General features: G+C 44.6%; 1 protein-coding gene across 1 annotated transcript in view; it reads left to right on the plus strand.

The window, feature by feature from the left end:
- Nucleotides 1-3,455: 3,455 nt before the first annotated feature.
- Nucleotides 3,456-19,530, plus strand: part of AQR (aquarius intron-binding spliceosomal factor) — a 214,182-nt gene continuing 198,107 nt past the window's right edge. The window contains exons 1-2 of the mRNA XM_073609694.1: nt 3,456-3,644; nt 12,228-12,284. Of these exons, the coding sequence (XP_073465795.1) occupies nt 3,558-3,644; nt 12,228-12,284 (144 nt within the window). The 5' untranslated portion in view covers nt 3,456-3,557. The remainder of the gene's footprint in view (nt 3,645-12,227; nt 12,285-19,530) is intronic.

A 19,530-nucleotide genomic window follows, 5' to 3' on the forward strand; every position in this document is an offset into this window, starting at 1 on the left:
TTCCTAAAAAATTGTGTATACCAATCTATAGGGAATCCGTCCAATCCTGGTGTCTTATTTGTAGCAAAGGACTGGATGGCATCTCCTATTTCATCTGACGTTAAAGGGGCATCTAGCAATGAAGCCTGAGAATCTAGCAATTTTGGAAGTGAAATATCCTGCAAATAATCGTCTGGCCCTGGTGGAGTATAGAGTGGAGTAAAATGTAACGAAAGCCTCCACTACCTCCTTCGTCTGTTCCACTATTATGCCCTCCGAGTTCTTAATTCTAGGGATGTTCCATGGCTGATAGTCAGGTCTAGACAGGTAGACTAGCAGGAGACTATTTTTGTCGTCAAATTCGAAGAGTCGCTGATTTTGATACAACAGTTTTTTCTGGGATTGTTCAAGTAATACTATTGCCCTGTACACACAATCGGACATTCCGACAATAAAATCCATCTGATTTTTTCCAACGGATTTTGGGCCAAACTTGTCTTGCATACACACGGTCGCACAAAGTTGTCGGAAAGTCCGATCGTTCTGAACGCGGTGACGTAAAACACATACGTCGGGACTATAAACGGGGCAGTAGCCAATAGCTTTCGTCTCTTAATTTATTCTGAGCATACATGGCACTTTGTGCATCGGATTTGTGTACACACGATCGGAAATTAAACGATCGGATTTTGTTGTCGGAAAATTTTATATCCTGCTCTCAAACGTTGTGCATCGGAAATTCAGATGGAAAAAGTCCAATGGAGCCCACACACGATCGGAATTTCCGACAACACAATCCGATCGCACTTTTTCCATCGGAAAATCAGACCGTGTGCACAGGGCATATGTCTAACTCTCTGGCCTTGTGTCGCCAGACAGCGTGCATCTCGGGCGTAGGGGACGCAGAGTAGGCAGCCTCCGCCACTCGAAGCTCCCCCTCTCCATCCACTAGTCTGGAACGAGACGCCTTGCGGGCTTGCCCTATTGCCGCAGCAAAGGAGCCGCACATGGTAGCCTTAAAGGCATCCCAGACCACAGGGAGGGATGCACTCTGTGTATTGGTGGCCCAGTAAGAGTTCATATCAGCTGTTCCCTGGTCTGTGACAGCCAGGTCCGCCAGCCATAGCGGCTCAGCCACCACACCCAGAGGGAGGGCGACACTCCCAGACAAGGGTCCACCATCACAGGAGAGTGATCAGACACCGCACTTTAGAGGTATCTGACGTCACTCACCATGCTAAGTAAATCAGAGAATCAGTGCAGCCTCACAGTACCCATCAGTGCAGTCTGTCATTAGTGCACATCAATGCAGCCTATCAGTGCAGCCTCTTCAGTGCACACCAGGGCAACCGACAGATTATCAGTGCTCCTTCATCTCTGCAGCCTCATCAGTGCACATCAATGCAGCTGTAGCAATAACTCTCGGTGGAGCTCCTGGTTTAAAGCGGGCTGTTACCTTCACTCTCGCCACCTCTGTTTCACCGGCACCGGGTCTAGGGTCCCGTTGAGTTTACCTCTGGATGATGTAGGCACCAAACACTTGAGTATGTTTTCCAATGCTTTAATGAACAAATAATAAAGGAAGTAGCAGGAAAGAGGCAGAAGGAAAGTTGCAGGGAAACTCAAATACCTTTTCTTAGTATTCTTTAGAACATCATTTGGAATTGAACACTTGTAGTTGGATGCACTCCCCTTGTGGGATTTAATCTTTGCCCGCCTGGATAGGCCTCTCTCACTTGCCTAGCAGCCAGTACGGAGCACGTACAAAAGTCTCTGCCACAGACTCGTTTGGAACAAAACCCGTACGATTCTCTGCCACAGGATGTATTGGTTTGAGATGAATGTCAAACACAGTACTTGAAACTTTAAGCCAACCCGGCAGTATTATGCACGTCCTCCAACCGAGTCACCAGGCCCCTCTCCAGACCAGCACTCTGCATGATCCTTCCATGATGGGTCCTCCCCTGGGATCTTCTCGGTTGTCCAGCTTCTTCACTCTGGATAGACAGCTCAGGACCATTCCTCTGCTGCTGTGGTAGGCCCCAGACAGGCTTCTGGGCCCACCCACACGCCTCAGCAATGCGGGCCTCCGGAGCGGAGGACCACGAGGCGGTACTCTTAACACATACCTGACGGCCAGGAGGGCCAGCAGGTGGCTGAAAACGAACCCCTAAACATGGCGTCCGTCCCATAAATACCCTCTCCCAGAATGCAACTCGGAGGACCACCTCCACCGAGTTGTCTCCGGGACAGAAGAGCACTCATACACTTTCCAACACCGGCCCATGGTGACAACGACACCCACCGGCGCAGTGTGGAATCACATGCAACTCAGCCAAGCTGACTTCACCTAACAAGTAACCCACAAGATTTACCTATCAGCGGTAGATTAAAAATCTACCAGCGCTACACAGCCTATCGTTGCCCATCAGTTTAGACTCATCAGTGGTCACCAGTGCAGTCTCATCAGTGCAGATCAGTGAGGAAGAAAATTACCTATTTGCAAAATTTTATAACAGAAACTAAGAAAAACATTTTTTTTTTTCAAAATTGTCAGTCTTTTTTTCATTTGTTTAGCAAAAAATAAAAAACCCAGTGGTGATTAAATACCACCAAAAGAAAGCTCTATTTGTCTTAAAAAAAATAAAGAATTTGGGTATGGTGTTGCATTCAAAGTGCAACAGCGCTGAAAATTGGCCTGCACAGGAACGGAATGAAAGTGCCCTGTATTGAAGTGGTTAAAGCAGAACTAATGGCAAAACCTTTTTTTTTTAGTTTTGGATAGAGTGGATTAGAACCCCCCTGGGTTTTGATTGCTGTCTGTGCCCCCTTTAGGGAGATCCACCTTCTCTTTTTGTCCCGTTTACCGTTATCATCAAAAGTGAAAGTAAAAGAAAATCCTGAATTTTGGGTTGTCACCAGAACAGGAGAAGAGGGGAATTTTCCAATGGGGACACACCCTTTGGAGGGATTTCATCTCACTTCCTGTTTTGGTGATAGCACAGGAAGTAAAGGATAATCTCCCCAATGGAACACAGATGGCTGGAAACAAAAACATTTTTGACAGGGGTACAACCCTCTCTTACTACATCCAAAATGAAAGAAAAAGCCCGGAGTTCAGCTTGAGGCATGTGGTTGTGAGGCAGATATAATCCAGCAGTTGTGGAACTACAAGGCTCAGCATTTTGTGCTGGGTGCTGGCAGTGCTCTTGGTCGGCTTTCCCGGGTCAGTCATAATAAACAGCAGCAGTTCTCATTCTATATCCAGGTACTATATATATATATATATATATATATATATATATATATATATATATATATATATATATATATATATATATATATATATAGCACAAGGGCCAAGCTATTTATCAAAACACATGAGCGGCTGGCTCCATAAACATGGCGCCTTTCCTGAGGACACAACACTCTTACACAGCGCTTCCTCTATGTTTTGTCACTCAGTTTTCACGTCACATCCTCCGTCCCTGTGAGCGGATCCGGTGTTTAGTCAGTGCTGGTGTAGCCGGTTGTATGGTTCTGTGGTACACGAGGTTTGGGTTTGTGAAGGTGTCACCATGGAAACCAGACCCGGAGGACAGCCGCCAGTCAGGAAAATGGCGACCCCTACAGTCACCCAGATGAACGCCGAGTTCGTCACTCAGGTAAGGTGTGAGCCCTGTGTGTTCTTCTATGGAGAGTTCTCCATACAGGACATTCATCTAGAACTCAGGTGATCCCTGTGTGTTCTTCTATGAGGAGTTCTCCATACAGGACATTCATCTAGAACTCAGGTGAGGTGTGAGCCCTGTGTGTTCTTGTATGGAGAGTTCTCCACACAGGACATTCATCTAGAACTCAGGTGATCCCTGTGTGTTCTTCTATGGGGAGTTCTCCATACAGGACATTCATCTAGAACTCAGGTGAGGTGTGAGCCCTGTGTGTTCTTCTATGGAGAGTTCTCCACACAAGACATTCATCTAGAACTCAGGTGAGGTGTGATCCCTGTGTGTTCTTCTATGGAGAGTTCTCCACACAGGACATTCATCTAAAACTCAGGTGAGGTGTGAGCCCTGTGTGTTCTTCTATGGAGAGTTCTCCACACAGGACATTCATCTAGAACTAAGGTGATCCCTGTGTGTTCTTCTATGGAGAGTTCTCCATACAGGACATTCATCTAAAACTCAGGTGAGGTGTGAGCCCTGTGTGTTCTTCTATGGAGAGTTCTCCACACAGGACATTCATCTAGAACTCAGGTGAGGTGTGAGTCCTGTGTGTTCTTCTATGGAGAGTTCTCCACACAGGACATTCATCTAAAACTCAGGTGAGGTGTGAGCCCTGTGTGTTCTTCTATGGAGAGTTCTCCACACAGGACATTCATCTAGAACTAAGGTGATCCCTGTGTGTTCTTCTATGGAGAGTTCTCCACACAGGACATTCATCTAGAACTCAGGTGAGGTGTGAGTCCTGTGTGTTCTTCTATGGAGAGTTCTCCACACAGGACATTCATCTAAAACTCAGGTGAGGTGTGAGCCCTGTGTGTTCTTCTATGGAGAGTTCTCCACACAGGACATTCATCTAAAACTCAGGTGAGGTGTGAGCCCTGTGTGTTCTTCTATGGAGAGTTCTCCGCACAGGACATTCATCTAGAACTCAGGTGAGGTGTGAGTCCTGTGTGTTCTTCTATGGAGAGTTCTCCACACAGGACATTCATCTAAAACTCAGGTGAGGTGTGAGCCCTGTGTGTTCTTCTATGGAGAGTTCTCCACACAGGACATTCATCTAGAACTAAGGTGATCCCTGTGTGTTCTTCTATGGAGAGTTCTCCACACAGGACATTCATCTAAAACTCAGGTGAGGTGTGAGCCCTGTGTGTTCTTCTATGGAGAGTTCTCCACACAGGACATTCATCTAGAACTCAGGTGAGGTGTGAGTCCTGTGTGTTCTTCTATGGAGAGTTCTCCACACAGGACATTCATCTAAAACTCAGGTGAGGTGTGAGCCCTGTGTGTTCTTCTATGGAGAGTTCTCCACACAGGACATTCATCTAGAACTAAGGTGATCCCTGTGTGTTCTTCTATGGAGAGTTCTCCACACAGGACATTCATCTAAAACTCAGGTGAGGTGTGAGCCCTGTGTGTTCTTCTATGGAGAGTTCTCCACACAGGACATTCATCTAGAACTAAGGTGATCCCTGTGTCTTCTTCTATGGAGAGTTCTCCACACAGGACATTCATCTAAAACTCAGGTGAGGTGTGAGCCCTGTGTGTTCTTCTATGGGGGGTTCTACAAACAGAACATTTATCTAGAACTCATACAGGTCTGTATGGACTACTTTGACGTATTTGTCGTGTGAAATGTGTGTAGTGTGACTGTGTGCAAAAGCAGAGAACCAGCATACAAATGCGCTACATCTGCGATCACACATTATAGTGTGAATGGGGCCTAAAGGCAAAATGGATCTCTTTAGGCCGCTTTCACACTGCAGCTTGCCCACCGTGGAGGGCGTACCTGCGGGTTTCGTGTGGTTAACCCATGGTTCCCCAAAGACTTTACATCACTCGTTTTTTGATAGCACAACAAAGATGCAGCAGCAGGACTTTTGATGCGCTTTCAGAAAATGCGCATCTTAACCGCTTGCCGCCTACCATATAGCAAAATGACGTTGGCAAAGTAGTTGCGGACGTCAGGATGGAGGCGATCGTTGTTGCGATGTGTCAGTCTGATACACCGCAACTCCGATCTAGGCAAAGAGTAAGGATGAGCTCCGGCGTGTTCGCAAGCTGCACGTGCAGAGCCCGCCAGGAAGTCGGCAATGCGCTGCGCTAATCACAGGCAGTGAGACATTTCCCGATCTCTGCAGCCGCACTTAAGGAAATGTCCCAAGGCTTGTGATTAGCCCTGTGCAGTGCCGACTTCCTGGCGGGCTCTGCACGTGCAGCATGCGAACACGCCGGAGCTCATCCTTAGTAAAGAGTCTCTGACGGAGGCTCTTTACCACATGATCAGCCGTGTCCAATCACGGCTGATCACGATGCAAACAGGAAGAGCCATTGATCGGCTTTTCCTCATTCGCGTCTGACAGACACAAGTAGAGGAGAGCTGATCGGCTGCACTCCTGACAGGGGGTCTGTGCTGATTGTTTATCAGCGCAGCCCCCCCAGATGCCTACCCAGGACCACCAGGTATGCCACCCTAGACTACCAGGGAAATGCCAATCAGTGCCCATGAAAAATGCCTGCCAGTGATGCCTATCAGTGAAAGTCAGCACCCATCAGTGCCACCTATAAGTACCTATCAGTGTCGCCCATCAGTGCCACCTCATTGGTGCCGCCTTAGTGCCCATTAGTGCAGCTTATCAGTGCCCATCAGTGAAGGAGAAAACTTACTTATTTACAAAATTTTATCACAAAAACAAAGAAAAACTTTTTTTTTTTTTTTTTTCAAAATTTTTAGTCTTTTTTTTATTTGTTTAACAAAAAAAAAACTGCAGAGTTGATCAAATACCACTAAAAGAAAGCTCTATTTGTGGGAACAAAATAATGAAAATTTAGTTTGGGTACAGTGTAGAATGACCGAGCAATTGTCATTTAAAAAGTGACAGTGCTGAAAGCTGAAAATTGGCCTGGGCAGGAAGGTGTGAAAGTGCCCAGTATTGAAGTGGCTAAAGCAGAATTCTGGGCAAAACCTTTTTTTTTTTCATTTTCTTGTTGCTGATCTCCTACTTTCACCGAATATGCCATCCATGTTCTTGTGAGCTCAGCATTTGCTCTGTAATAGCCTGATGATTTTCAAATAAAACCGTTACTGCCCTGTGATTTCCTTTTTTTAAGACCGGTGGCTGCTATTCCTCCTGTTCCCCCAGCCACCGATGTTGGCACGTCCCAGTTTGTAGTTCTCTTGTACTTCCATCCTTGCTTGCTTTAGTGGGCGGACAGGAACTCGCAGACCTCTGGTCTGTACTGCCTATTGGAGGTGGTGTCTTCCTCCTGCTTTCTGCCAGCACTAAGCCCCGGTTCGCACAGGTGCGACTTGTTAGGCGACTTACCCGCCTGGCAAGTCGTGTCCAGTTCTGTACTACGGAACCGTTCTAATAGGAGCGACGCAAGTCACTCCGACTTAGAAAAAGGTTCCTGTAGTATTTTTGGGGCGACTTCTATACAGAAGTAATTTTGCAAGTCACCGCTGAAGTCGTGTGCAGGTCGCCTCGGTGAGTCGACCTGCAAGTCGTGTTGCCCCTGTGTGAACCAGCACTAACACCCCTCCCTGCAATAATAAGCTGCACTGCACAGATATGCTGGCACTGAAGGGCACTGATATGCTGGCACTGATCGATGGGCACTGATGATCGTGCCCTGATTATCAGTGTAAATTTCCCCTGTCACAAGAAAGACGATCATCGTGTGACACATCCCTTTCACTACTCTAAGGATGAGCTCAGATGTGTTCGCAAACAGCACATGCAGAGCCCGCCAGGAAGTCGGCACTGCACAGCGCTAATCGCAAGCAGGGAGACATTTCCCGATCTCTGCAGCCACACATCGGAAAAATGTCTCACTGCTTGTAATTAGAGTTCCGCAATGCCAACTTCCTGGCAGGCTCTGCACGTGCTGTTTGCGTACACGCCTGAGCTCATCCTTACACTACTCCTCTCTCTTTTTTTTTTTTTTTTTTTTTTTTTTTTTTAGATATGATGTTTTATTAGTGCGAAAGTAAATTACTTCTGTTGTGCTCTTCTTTTTGAAAATCCATAGTGCTCTGAGCATTCTATGTTTCAAATCTATTTAACAAGGTTGAATTGAACTGAAGGCAAATCTTTTTTTTTTTTCATTTTGGATAGAACAAGGGAGGGTTAATCCATCTCTGAGCAACACTCTTTTATTGTTCAGTGAGATAAATCTTGACAAATAGAGAAAAACTTTGTCAAATCCTCCCCCTTGCTGTGAGTGACAGGTGATTTACATCTCGTGCACTAGCCTAAGACATGCAGTATTTTTTAATTCCCTCCCCCACTCCTTTCTTCAGCAGCTCTGCAAGGATTGGCTGTTCCACACCTCACCATGATTTGGCATGCTGAAGTCATGTGGTTACTTTCCTGTCTTTTCACTGGATGTTGGAGATCATAGCAGAAGTTCAGTGTAAGAAATACACAGGAGAAAATGCATATTGACAAGGGGAGTGTAGAGGTGGGCGGGGAGTATACTGACATCACGACTCCACCCACCGAGCTCCAGACAACAGACCCACCCACAGAATATGCAGTTTTTCAGGTCTAATAACAGACAGAGGGGAGACATTTGACAGGTAAAGATACATGCAGGAGGCATGTATATCCTTATAGATATCCCCTATGGCAGTAGTTTAGAAAGGATGACATTGGGTTTACATCCATCTTAACTAAATTAACATAACTGTTTAACCACTTCAGCCCCGGAAGATTTGGCTGCTCAATGACCAGGCCATTTTTTACAATACGGCACTGCATCGCTTTAAGTGACAATTGCACGGTCGTGCAACGCTGTACCCAAACATATATGGCCTTGTTTTTTTCCACAAATAGAGCTTTCTTTTGGTGGTATTTGATCACCTCTGCGTTTTTTATTTTTTGCGCTATAAACAAAAGAGCGACAATTTTGAAAAAAAACACTATCTTTTACTTTGTGCTGTAATAAATATCCCACATTTTTTCCTCCGTTTAGTCCGATATGTATTCTTCTACATATTTTTGGTAAAAAAAACCCGCAATAAGCGTATAATGATTGGTTTGCGCAAAAGTTATAGCATCTACAAAATAGGGGAAAGAAGATTTATGGCATTTTTATAATTTTTTTTTTTTTTTTTTTTTTTTTACCAGTAATGGCGGCGATCTGCGATTTTTTTTTTTTTTTTTTTTTTTCCCTTCTTCGTGACTGCGGTATTGCGGAAGACTAATTCAACACTTTTGACACATTTTTGGGACCATTGACAATCATACAGTGATTAGTGCTATAAAAATGCACTGATTACTGTATAAATGTCACTGGCAGGGAAGGGGTTAACACTAGGGGGCGATCAAGGCGTTAACTGTGTTTCCTAGGTGTGTTCTAACTGGGGGGGGGGATTGTCTAGGAGGAGAGAGAGATTGGTGTTCATACTTAGTATACAGTTGCAATAAAAAGTATGTGAACCCTTTTGGAATTATATGGATTTCTGCACAAATTGGTCATAAAATGTGATCTGATCTTCATCTAAGTCACAACAATAGACAATCACAGTCTGCTTAAACTAATAACACACAAAGAATTACATTTTACCATGTTTTTATTGAACACACCATGTAAACATTCACAGTGCAGGTGGAAAAATTATTTGAACCCTTGGATTTAATAACTGGTTGAACCTCCTTTGGCAGCAATAACTTCAACCAAACGTTTCCTGTAGTTGCAGATCAGACGTGCACAACGGTCAGGAGTAATTCTTGACCATTCCTCTTTACAGAACTGTTTCAGTTCAGCAATATTCTTGGGATGTCTGGTGTGAATTGCTTTCTTGAGGTCATGCCACAGCATCTCAATCGGGTTGAGGTCAGGACTCTGACTGGGCCACTCCAGAAGGCGTATTTTCTTCTGTTTAAGCCATTCTGTTGTTGATTTACTATGCTTTGGGTCGTTGTCCTTTTGCAACATCCATCTTCTGTTGAGCTTCAGCTGGTGGACAGATGGCCTTAAGTTCTCCTGCAAAATGTCTTGATAAACTTGAGAAATCATTTTTCCTTCGATGATAGCAATCCGTCCAGGCCCTGACGCAGCAAAGCAGCCCCAAACCATGATGCCCCCACCACCATACTTCACAGTTGGAATGAGGTTTTGATGTTGGTGCGCTGTGCCTCTTTTTCTCCACACATAGTGTTGTTGTTTCTTCCAAACAACTCAACTTTGGTTTCATCTGTCCACAGAATATTTTGCCAGTACTGCTGTGGAACATCCAGATGCTCTTGTGCAAACTGTAAACGTGCAGCAATGTTTTTTTTGGACAGCAGTGTCTTCCTCTGTGGAATCCTACCATGAAATCCATTCTTGTTTAGTGTTTTACGTATCGTAGATTCGCTAACAGGGATGTTAGCATATGCCAGAGACTTTTGTAAGTCTTTAGCTGACACTCTAGGATTCTTCTTCACCTCATTGAGCAGTCTGTGCTGTGCTCTTGCAGTCATCTTTACAGGATGCCCACTCCTAGGGAGAGTAGCAGCAGTGCTGAACTTTCTCCATTTATAGACAATTTGTCTTACCGTGAACTGATGAACAGCAAGGCTTTTGGAGATACTTTTATAACCCTTTCCAGCTTCATGCAAGTCAACAATTCTTCTCTGGTCACAGTGATTTTTGTTGGTAACCCCATCTATAAGGAATTTTATGGTTCCTCGACACTTTAGTTACCGTGTTCAGATTTCTCTGTTTTTGGAGCGTGTATTGCGAGAGGTCCACAAAGAATTGTAAATTCTGATAGTTTGCTGGTATTTGCTCCTGTTTTCGCATACATGACATTAGATTTTCTTTTACATGAAAGAAATGGAGACGAAGGAGTACATCCCTTGGAATGTGGTCAGATAGATGAGATGGCTTGGGTAGACGGTGGATCCTGTCTATTGTGACATCTAAGTCAGTAAGGCCTGGTATAAGATTTTTGAATAAGGTCGCTGCGTAAGAGCGTAGGTCGGTTGGTTGCACCGACTCTGGTATCCCTCTTATTTTCAAATTCTTTCTTCTCGACCTATCTTCCAAATCAGCTAATTTTGCCTTGATCCAATAGTTTTCCCCTTCTTTTTCTTCTTAGGCATCAACCAAATCATTTATGGTGTGAGCGTATTCTCCCATCTTAACCTCAATGTGGTCCACCCTGTCCCCCGTTATTTGGATATCTCTATTGAATCTGTTCATACATGAGGCCATGTCAGACTGGATTGTGCTCCTTAAAGACAGTAGCATGTCTTTTAGTACTGTATTAAGTACAGGTTGGTTCTGTGTGGGAAAGGATTCAATAGATTCGGGCATTTCCCTTGTGTCTTCCCCTCAATCTGGTGTGGGGCTCACAGGCGAACCCAGTCCGTTGCCATCTAGCCTGGGTCTAGACTTGGCTGGGCTATTTGATGAAGGGGTGGGGAGACAGGAGTGTTGGCTACCAGAAGATGTCGTTTTGGGAGGAGGATTACTCTCCTTTGACGTTTTTTTAGTAAACAAGGCCGCCGCCGGAGTATAGGCCTCGGTGCCATCTTGCTTACCTCCTGTGTCTGTTATGGAGTAAAAGTCTGTCAGACGCTGGGGACGGCCAATTGGAGTGGCTCTGTGCCTTGAGATCATTGTAATGGCCAATCGCAGTCATTACAAATGTCAACACAGCTTGTGCTTACATCTGAGAACCTTCCCTCTTCCTCCTCTGCCACTGATCCTCTTCATTTTTCTGCAGTGGAAGTTTCTCCTTTATGGTCCTTTTTAGTAAAACTGCTGCCAGTGACCACCAACAAAATAGAGGCACACTGTTTACCACTAAGAATAGCAAAGATGCACACTGAAGGCATGTGGACATTAAAGCGGCACCCTGATTACCAATGTTATGGAGGAAATAGCACTGACTACCAAAATTATGGCACACTCACTACTGTTCACCAATTTTTAAAGGGGTACTCACCACCACTAACCACCATAAGAGGGCGCTAACTCCTGAACACTAAATCCTTCAAGCTGTTCTGTGCATTACATAGTCCTGAGGCCTGCACTCTCACTGCTGCAGTGTATACACTATGTTTCAATCTAAACCATTTTGTGGCATTTTAGGACCTTGAGAGATGACATGTATTGTGTGTTTTTTTTTTTTTTTTTTTTTAATGTTTTGGTTTCTTTAGTGAAATAAACAGTAGTTAAATCTCACCAAAATGAAGCTCTATATGTCTAAATAAATTAATTTGTGTACAGTGTTGCATGACTGTAACTGTCAGTCCAACTATCACAGTGCTAAAAACTAAAATCTGGCCTGATAATAAAGAGGTATTACAGGATGGTACTCAAGTGCTTGAATTAAAATGCAAACGTTTCCTGTCACCTCTTCTTTCCATTGTTGTCTGGGCTTCCGTCAGATATGTGTAGTTTTATGCAATCAGACAATTGCATTGTATACTGTATGTGGATGGAATAAAATATAAGTGCAAGTGCTGATTACAATGTGTATGTAATCTTCTTTTTTTTTTTTTTTTTTTTTCTCTGTGTTTTTTTCAGTTGGCAAAATCATATTGGGCTCCACATTCAAAGAAAAAACTGCCATTTGATCCAAAGGTAATGCTACATTTCTCAGTTGTTTGTATTGGTTTATAGAAATTGCACATATTTTTGTAATCTTTAAATTTGTCAATATTAACAATTTGGTGCTGGTTGGATCGGTCTCCTGATCACCTGTTTATGGCCAGATTGGGAGAATAATCTCATGTCCACGACAGTCAATGCATTAGTCATTTTTATCGCTGAACGGGAAAAAAAATGAACTGATTCCCTGATCCACACACTCGAGGTGAATGACTTACTTACACTGCTGCCAGCTATAGCTAGCCTTAGCTGTGAGAGCTGATCAAGTGGCATTTATCCAACAGGTAGATTGACATCTGTACAACTACTGTCCCCATACATGGATCAATATCCGGCTGGTCCCTGCTGGACCGACTGAATTTTGATCCACGTGTGGCCGGCTTAAAGCTGAACTCCAGCTTTTGTAACACTGGCCATGACAAACTATGTCCCTCCATTAACATGGCCTCGCTGGATGTGCTGTATAAACTGTATGTAGCTGAGGCTATATGCAGCATACAGCACTGTGTTCCGAGTGCGAGCCGAGGCCAATTAAAGGAAGCTTTGTATTCATTACTACACTAATACATTGCTTTCTGTGAATGGCTGAGCACCGCTCAGATAGACTCTATTATGTTCTGGGTAAGAGACAGGAAGTCTTGGCTCACACCTGGAACACAGTGCTGTATGTAGCCTCCTCTACATACAGTTAATACAGCACATCCAGCGACCTCACATGTTAGTGAGGGACATAGTTCTTTTGGGCCAGCTTGGCCCGAACAAACTATGTAAAACAAAAGCAGGAGTTCAGCTTTAATTTTCTTGATATTCCCAGTCGGCAGGTCTTGAGGGAGGTAGCAGTCAGAGAGGATAGTATGCGATTGCTGTCTTATTTCTTTGTGATAAGGTGTCTCCAAAGATGGAGAAGCTCCCCTGGCACCCAGACAACCATTTGGGTGTTAAAAGTGAAGTATAAGAAGATTTCAAATACACTCATTTTGCTTTTGTCACTTATTAATTTTATTTTTACATGTTGCTGGTTTAAAGAGAACCAATGAGGAATGGTCATTTGTTAGAATCTGAATGTCCACTCTTAAAGCGGATCTTCACTCAAAAGTGAATGTTTCATTTATTCAACCCCACTCCCCATCCCTAACACTTTTGACTTTTTTATTTTTTATTTTTTTTACACAGGGAGCAAGTACCTTTTTGGGCAGTTACCTGCTCCCACCCCCAGTTCTCACCCAGGAGTGAATGACATGCACATGCCCCCCCCATCCCCCCCCCCCCCGCAGCCTCCTGGGCTGCTCAAAGGACCAATCCCACAACACCGTGTGATCTCATGCATGCACAGTGGGAAGCTGGCTGTGATTCCTCAGGAAGTCACAGTCGGCTTCCATAACCAAAATGACAGAGGTAAGTAGAACCGGCTGCGGGAAGACAGCAAAAGACTCCAGGCACTGGTAAGTACCTCATTTTTAAAAGTCATTATCCACAGTATTTGTAGCTGCTGACTTTTAAATTATTTTTCAAAAGACAGTTTCTCTTTTTTTTTTTTTTGCTTAAATCCTCTTTATTGAAAAAAAACAATTCACATTAAAAAGAAAGCAGATAAGATCACATTCTGGGGACTGACATAACCAGTATTTACATAGTCTTCAACTTTTACCGTATTTATACAGCAGTCCACAAAAAGAAAAAGGCAAGGAGCATGAACATCAATAAAATACCCTCCTCTACCTGAGGGACATACAAAATTTTTCCCCTTTCTTTTACTCCCCTTCCCTCCCCTTCCCCCCGCCATCACACCCCCCCCCCAACCCCCCAACCCCCTTAAACCTCATTCTCCCTCCCCATTCACCCCGTGCTTCTCCCACATCACCCAATCCTTCCATATTTTCTCAAATTTTTTGTGATTACTTCTTTTCTTATATATAAGTTTCTCTCTACTAACTTCCTCCTTCACTTCTTTCACCCATTCTTCGAACGTCGGGGGTTCTTTTCTCTGCCAATTCTTGGCTATAAGCTTTTCCCCTTGAAACAGGCACCTAACTATTGCAGTCTGTGTATCTCTCGCGGGCTGTTGCTCCTCTATTAGACCTAGTAGGCAGATCTTGGCATCCATACTTAGTGATGTCTTAAAAATACAATTTATCCTGTCCACAATACTTTTCCAGTATCTGTACAGTTTTGGGCAGCGCCAGAACATGTGTAATAGATCTCCTCTCTCTCCTCCGCACCTCTGACACCCCGAGTCTACCCTCCTCCCCATCCTAAACAGCTTTAGTGGTGTAAAATACGCCCCATATATCAAATATAAATGCGACACTACCTGTGATGGAGAGAGGGAAACCCTGGGTCCTGATGACAATACATACTCCCATTGACTGTCCGATATTTTCTCAATCTCATCCTCCCATTTCTTCCTATTTTTGTCCTCCGCTCTATCCCCCTGTATCGAGATTCTTAAACTGCTGTACATATCAGATATCAGACCTTTCGTGGAATCTGAGTCGACCAATTTTCTCACAGAGATCATGTCGCTCCATAGTGGCTCCTTACCGTTAAATTGTGCGTCTAAAGCGTGCCTAACCTGCAAGTATCTGTAAAATGAACGGTTAGGGATCGCGAATTCAATCGCCAATTCCTGGAATGTTTTTAATTTCCCGGCTTTATAAAGCTGTGAGAGATAATGGATGCCCTGCCGATCCCACTCTTCAATCTTCCCCATTATTTTCACTTCATTAAGCTTGCTATTATCCCACAATGGGGAGAACTCAGAGAAATCTACATAGCCCATTATTTTTTTGACCTTGGACCAGCTCTTGACCATCAACTGGGTAGTGGGACATCTGGTGATAAAGGAGTCCGCCTCCAACGCTTCTACTATGGTGTCGTGGTTAGTATCACCTAAGAGTACTTTATTCCCTGTTACCTCTTTCCCGGGCCTATTACACCCTCCCATATGCTGGACCTGTGATGGCAGAAAGTAACATCCCGGATCCGGGACTCCCAGTCCTCCCTTTTCTGTCGTTCGCCGGAGCGTCTGCAGGCCGATCCTTGCTGCGCCACCTTTCCAAATCAGCTCTCTAAATAAGCTGTCCATTTTATTGAACCATCGTTTAGCAATCCAAACAGGTGAATTATGCAGAATATATAAAATTTGCGGCATCCAGACCATTTTTATCAGGTTGCAGCGCCCGGCGACCGACAGGGGCAACCGTCCCCACACCCTACATTTCTGTTTGAGTTTTTTCATTAATGGGACTAGATTTTCTGCAATATATTGTTCCGGCTCCCTTGAGATATTAATCCCCAGGTATTTCATCTGATTGACTACCTTAATTTGTGTGGTTTGATCCGGAAGGGGCTCCATCAGGGGGTCTATAGGTAATATTGCTGACTTTTCCCAATTAATTTTTAACCCAGAGAATTGGCCAAAGTCTTCGACCATCCCCATAGCCGTCCTTAATGACTCCTGCGTATCCCCTAGGAATAACAGAATGTCATCTGCGTACATTGCTATTTTCTCCTCTCCCCTCCTTCTTTTAAACCCCTGAACCCCCTGAGACGCCCTTATAGCCACAGCCAGCGGCTCTATTGCCAGGGCAAACAGGAGGGGCGACAAAGGGCACCCCTGCCTGGTGCCCCTTCTTAATTGGAACCAATCTGAGCATTCTCCATTGACTCTGACCTTTGCCCTTGGTCTGTCATATAAGAGGCTTAGCCAATGAACAAAGCCAGGGCCAAACTGGAATTCCGCCAACACCTTCCAGATGTAATGCCACTCCAGGCAGTCAAATGCCTTGGTGGCATCTAACGAAAGGAGTGCCCTCTTACCGCTATTCACCGTGGGGATCTGCATATTTAAATATACTCGTCTTATGTTCGTACTTGTAGCTCTGTCCGGGATAAACCCGGTTTGATCTATATGAATTACTCTGGAAATTATTTTCTTTAGCCTTGTTGCCAGGGCCTTTGCCAGAATCTTCACGTCCGAACATAACAGTGATATCGGTCTATATGATGCCATCTCTAACGGGCTTTTCCCCTCCTTCAGCAATACTATTATAATGGCTTCTGTCATTGAGACTGGCAAATTACCATCCTTCCCAGTGCCGTTTAGTACTTCCAAAAGCATGGGGAGCAAAAGCTCCCCATACTTTTTGAAAATTTCTACGGGTAAACCATCAGGACCCGGGGCCTTCTGGTTCGCCATGTCTGCCACAGCCCTTTGTAATTCCCCAAGTGTCAGAGGGGCATCCAACATTTCCCTATCTTCTCTCGTGAGCGGGGTTAACTTAATCTTATCAAAGAAAGCTGTCATTTCTCCCTCCACATCTTCCTGAGCCGAGCTATATAAATTTTTAAAGTACTCCCTAAACTCTTCTAATATTTCTGGGTTAGTATTTTTTATTATTCCCTCTCTTCCTTCTATCGCTAGTATGGAATTCGGAGGGCTATTGGCCTTTATGATCAGGGCCAGGGTCCTCCCGACACACTCTCCCTCACAGGCAAACGTTCGTTTCTGAAATAACCTTTTCCTCTCTGTCTTTTCCAGGACTATTCTACTGTACTCATTTTGTCTCTCTACCCACGTCTTATGTCTGGTTGGAGTTGGGTCCTCAACGTACCGTTCTTCCGCTCTTATAGCACTCTCTTTGACTTTTAGTTCTTCTATCTGTGATTTTTTCTTAATGTGGGATATTTTTTGAATTAGGATCCCCCGGAGGAAAGCTTTCAGGGCGTCCCAAACTATCCCTAATGGAGCTGTACCTATATTCAAATCTACAAATTCCACCAGCTTCTCCACCACAGTGCCCGCGTCCTCAATAATCTCGAGCCAAAAGGGATTTACTTTCCAGTCACCCCTATTAATGCCTCTCTCACCCTTTAAATCAACTATCACTGGTGAGTGGTCCGAAATCCCCCTTGGCTCGTAGACTATTTCTCCCACCATACCCAGCGATTCCTCATTACCCAAGACCAGGTCTATCCTGGACAGGGTGGTATGTGTCCTGGAATGGCAGGAATATTGCCTCACCCCAGGGTGCCTCTCTCTCCAGATGTCCACCAATCCTACTTCCTCACAATACTGTAGAAGCGGACTCTTAGGTTTACCCCTACCCAGACTTTTTAAAGGGAACCTGTCTACCTCGTTATTCATGGTCATGTTGAAGTCCCCAACCGCCACTACCGGAACCCCTGGGAGGTTCACCATGAATTCAGTTAGGTCATCCAAAACCTCCCTCCCAAAAGGGGGAGGAATATAGATGTTAGCTAATACACATTTCCTGTTCTCAATTGTGCAATAGAGAAAAATATACCGGCCTTCTGTGTCCACCTTACTATGGCTGCAGGAGAAAGCTATCCCTGATTTTATCAAAACACTCACACCCCTTGAGTACGAAGTGTGAGTGGAATGAAATTGCATCTGAAATTTTTTATGATCAATTATCTTAATTGATTCCTTATCCAGATGCGTCTCCTGCAGACATAGTATCTGAACCTTCCCCTTATCTACCATAGAGAGGATCGTCTGCCTTTTCAGATTATCTTTAACCCCCCGAACGTTCCAGGAACATATAGTAAACTTTTTTTTAAATTTCCAAGTGCTATCTAAATCACCACTACCATACATCTGTGGGTCCTATCTCTTTGTGTCTCTTAGCAAAGTTAAACCACCTCTTGATGTGACTTCTATAATATTTATAAAATGAATTTCCCCTTACTCCAAAGTCAACCCCCCCCCTCCCACACACACTCATACACATATTCCTCCCCCTCCTCCCCCCACCCCACCTCCCCCCTCCCCCTACCCCCCCACTATTTTTACCCCTATTGCCCAATTTTGGGCCTACCCCTGAGGCTTCTATAGTGACCGGACACATTTTTTCAAGGTGAGAAAAACAAACTTACCCCCCCCCGGACCCAGTAAGAGGGGAACTATCCCCATTGTTTCCATTGTGCTTATAAACCAACAAATTTTACATGTTCCCCCCTCCCTCCCCACTCCCCTTAAAGGGAGAGAAAAAAAAAAAGGAAAAAAAGGGAAAAAGGAAAAGGAAGTCCACAAACAAACAGGAAAAAAAAAAGTTCTCTCTTGATTTCCCGGTCTCCTGCCTTTTCTATATTTCATCTTCTCGCTGTATTCTTCCTTTGTTTTTTTCTAACCAGGTTGTGACTTCGATGGGAGTATTAAAAAATTAAGTTTCCCCCAGTGCCGCAATGCGCAAGCGCGCTGGATATAATAAAGCATAGTTAATTTTTAACTGCTGCAGCTTGCGCTTGCATTCCACAAATTTGGCTCTCTGCCTTTGAAGCTCAGGAGAGAAGTCCGGATATATTGAGACCCTTGCACCTCTATATTGAATGTTCTTCATCTCCCTTGCCTTCCGAAGGATGGTGGTTTTATCCCTGAAGCATAATAGCTTAAAAATCAGTGGTCTTGGGTGACCCCCTGGAGCCCATGACCTAGAGGCCACTCTATGCGCACGCTCAATGGAAAAAAATTCTGAGAGTGACTCCCTCCCGAATCTCTCCTTTAACCAATCTTCCATAAATTTAACAGGATTATTGCCTTCACAGCCTTCTGGGAGGCCCAACACCCTCAAATTTTCTCTACGTAGTCTGTTTTCCATACTGTCCATTTTTTGCATGCATTCATTAAGTTGTTTTTTCATAAGTGAGACTTCCTGTCTTAAAGGGGAGACATCATCCTCCATTTGACTGATCCTGTCTTCCAAAGCAGCTGTCCGAGTGCACACTACTTGCACATCACTTTTTACTGACAATAAATCACTTTTAAAACTTTCCATTTGTGCTGATAGGGCAGAAATAGATACCTTACAACTATTTACAGCTAGAAAGATGTCTCTCAGTGATGGTTCCTTCTCAGCCATTGATGCCACACCACCATCCCCCACCTCCGTGGCCAAACCAGAACCCCCCTCCACCATACCGTTCACCCCCAACTCCAATGGGGCGTTTGCTACTGCACCCCCCGTAGGGGCAAGACTTCTCCTTCCCAGCTGGCTGGTTTGATGCTGAGCCCCCCCTATATGGTTGCTCTTTTTAGGTGTCGTGCTTGCATGCTGGTTTGGTGTGTGAGCAAATCGCTCCAGTTTGGCAGCTACTTGACTTCCCTTTTCTTTGGGGTTTCGCTGTGCTAGGGCCCCTGCACCCTCCTGTGCTGATGTCTCCTCCAGCCCCTTTTTTCTGGTCATAGCGAGTCCGTTAT

The sequence above is a fragment of the Aquarana catesbeiana genome, linkage group LG13, assembly GCF_042186555.1.
Source record: "Aquarana catesbeiana isolate 2022-GZ linkage group LG13, ASM4218655v1, whole genome shotgun sequence".
In the NCBI taxonomy this organism is placed as follows: domain Eukaryota; kingdom Metazoa; phylum Chordata; class Amphibia; order Anura; family Ranidae; genus Aquarana; species Aquarana catesbeiana.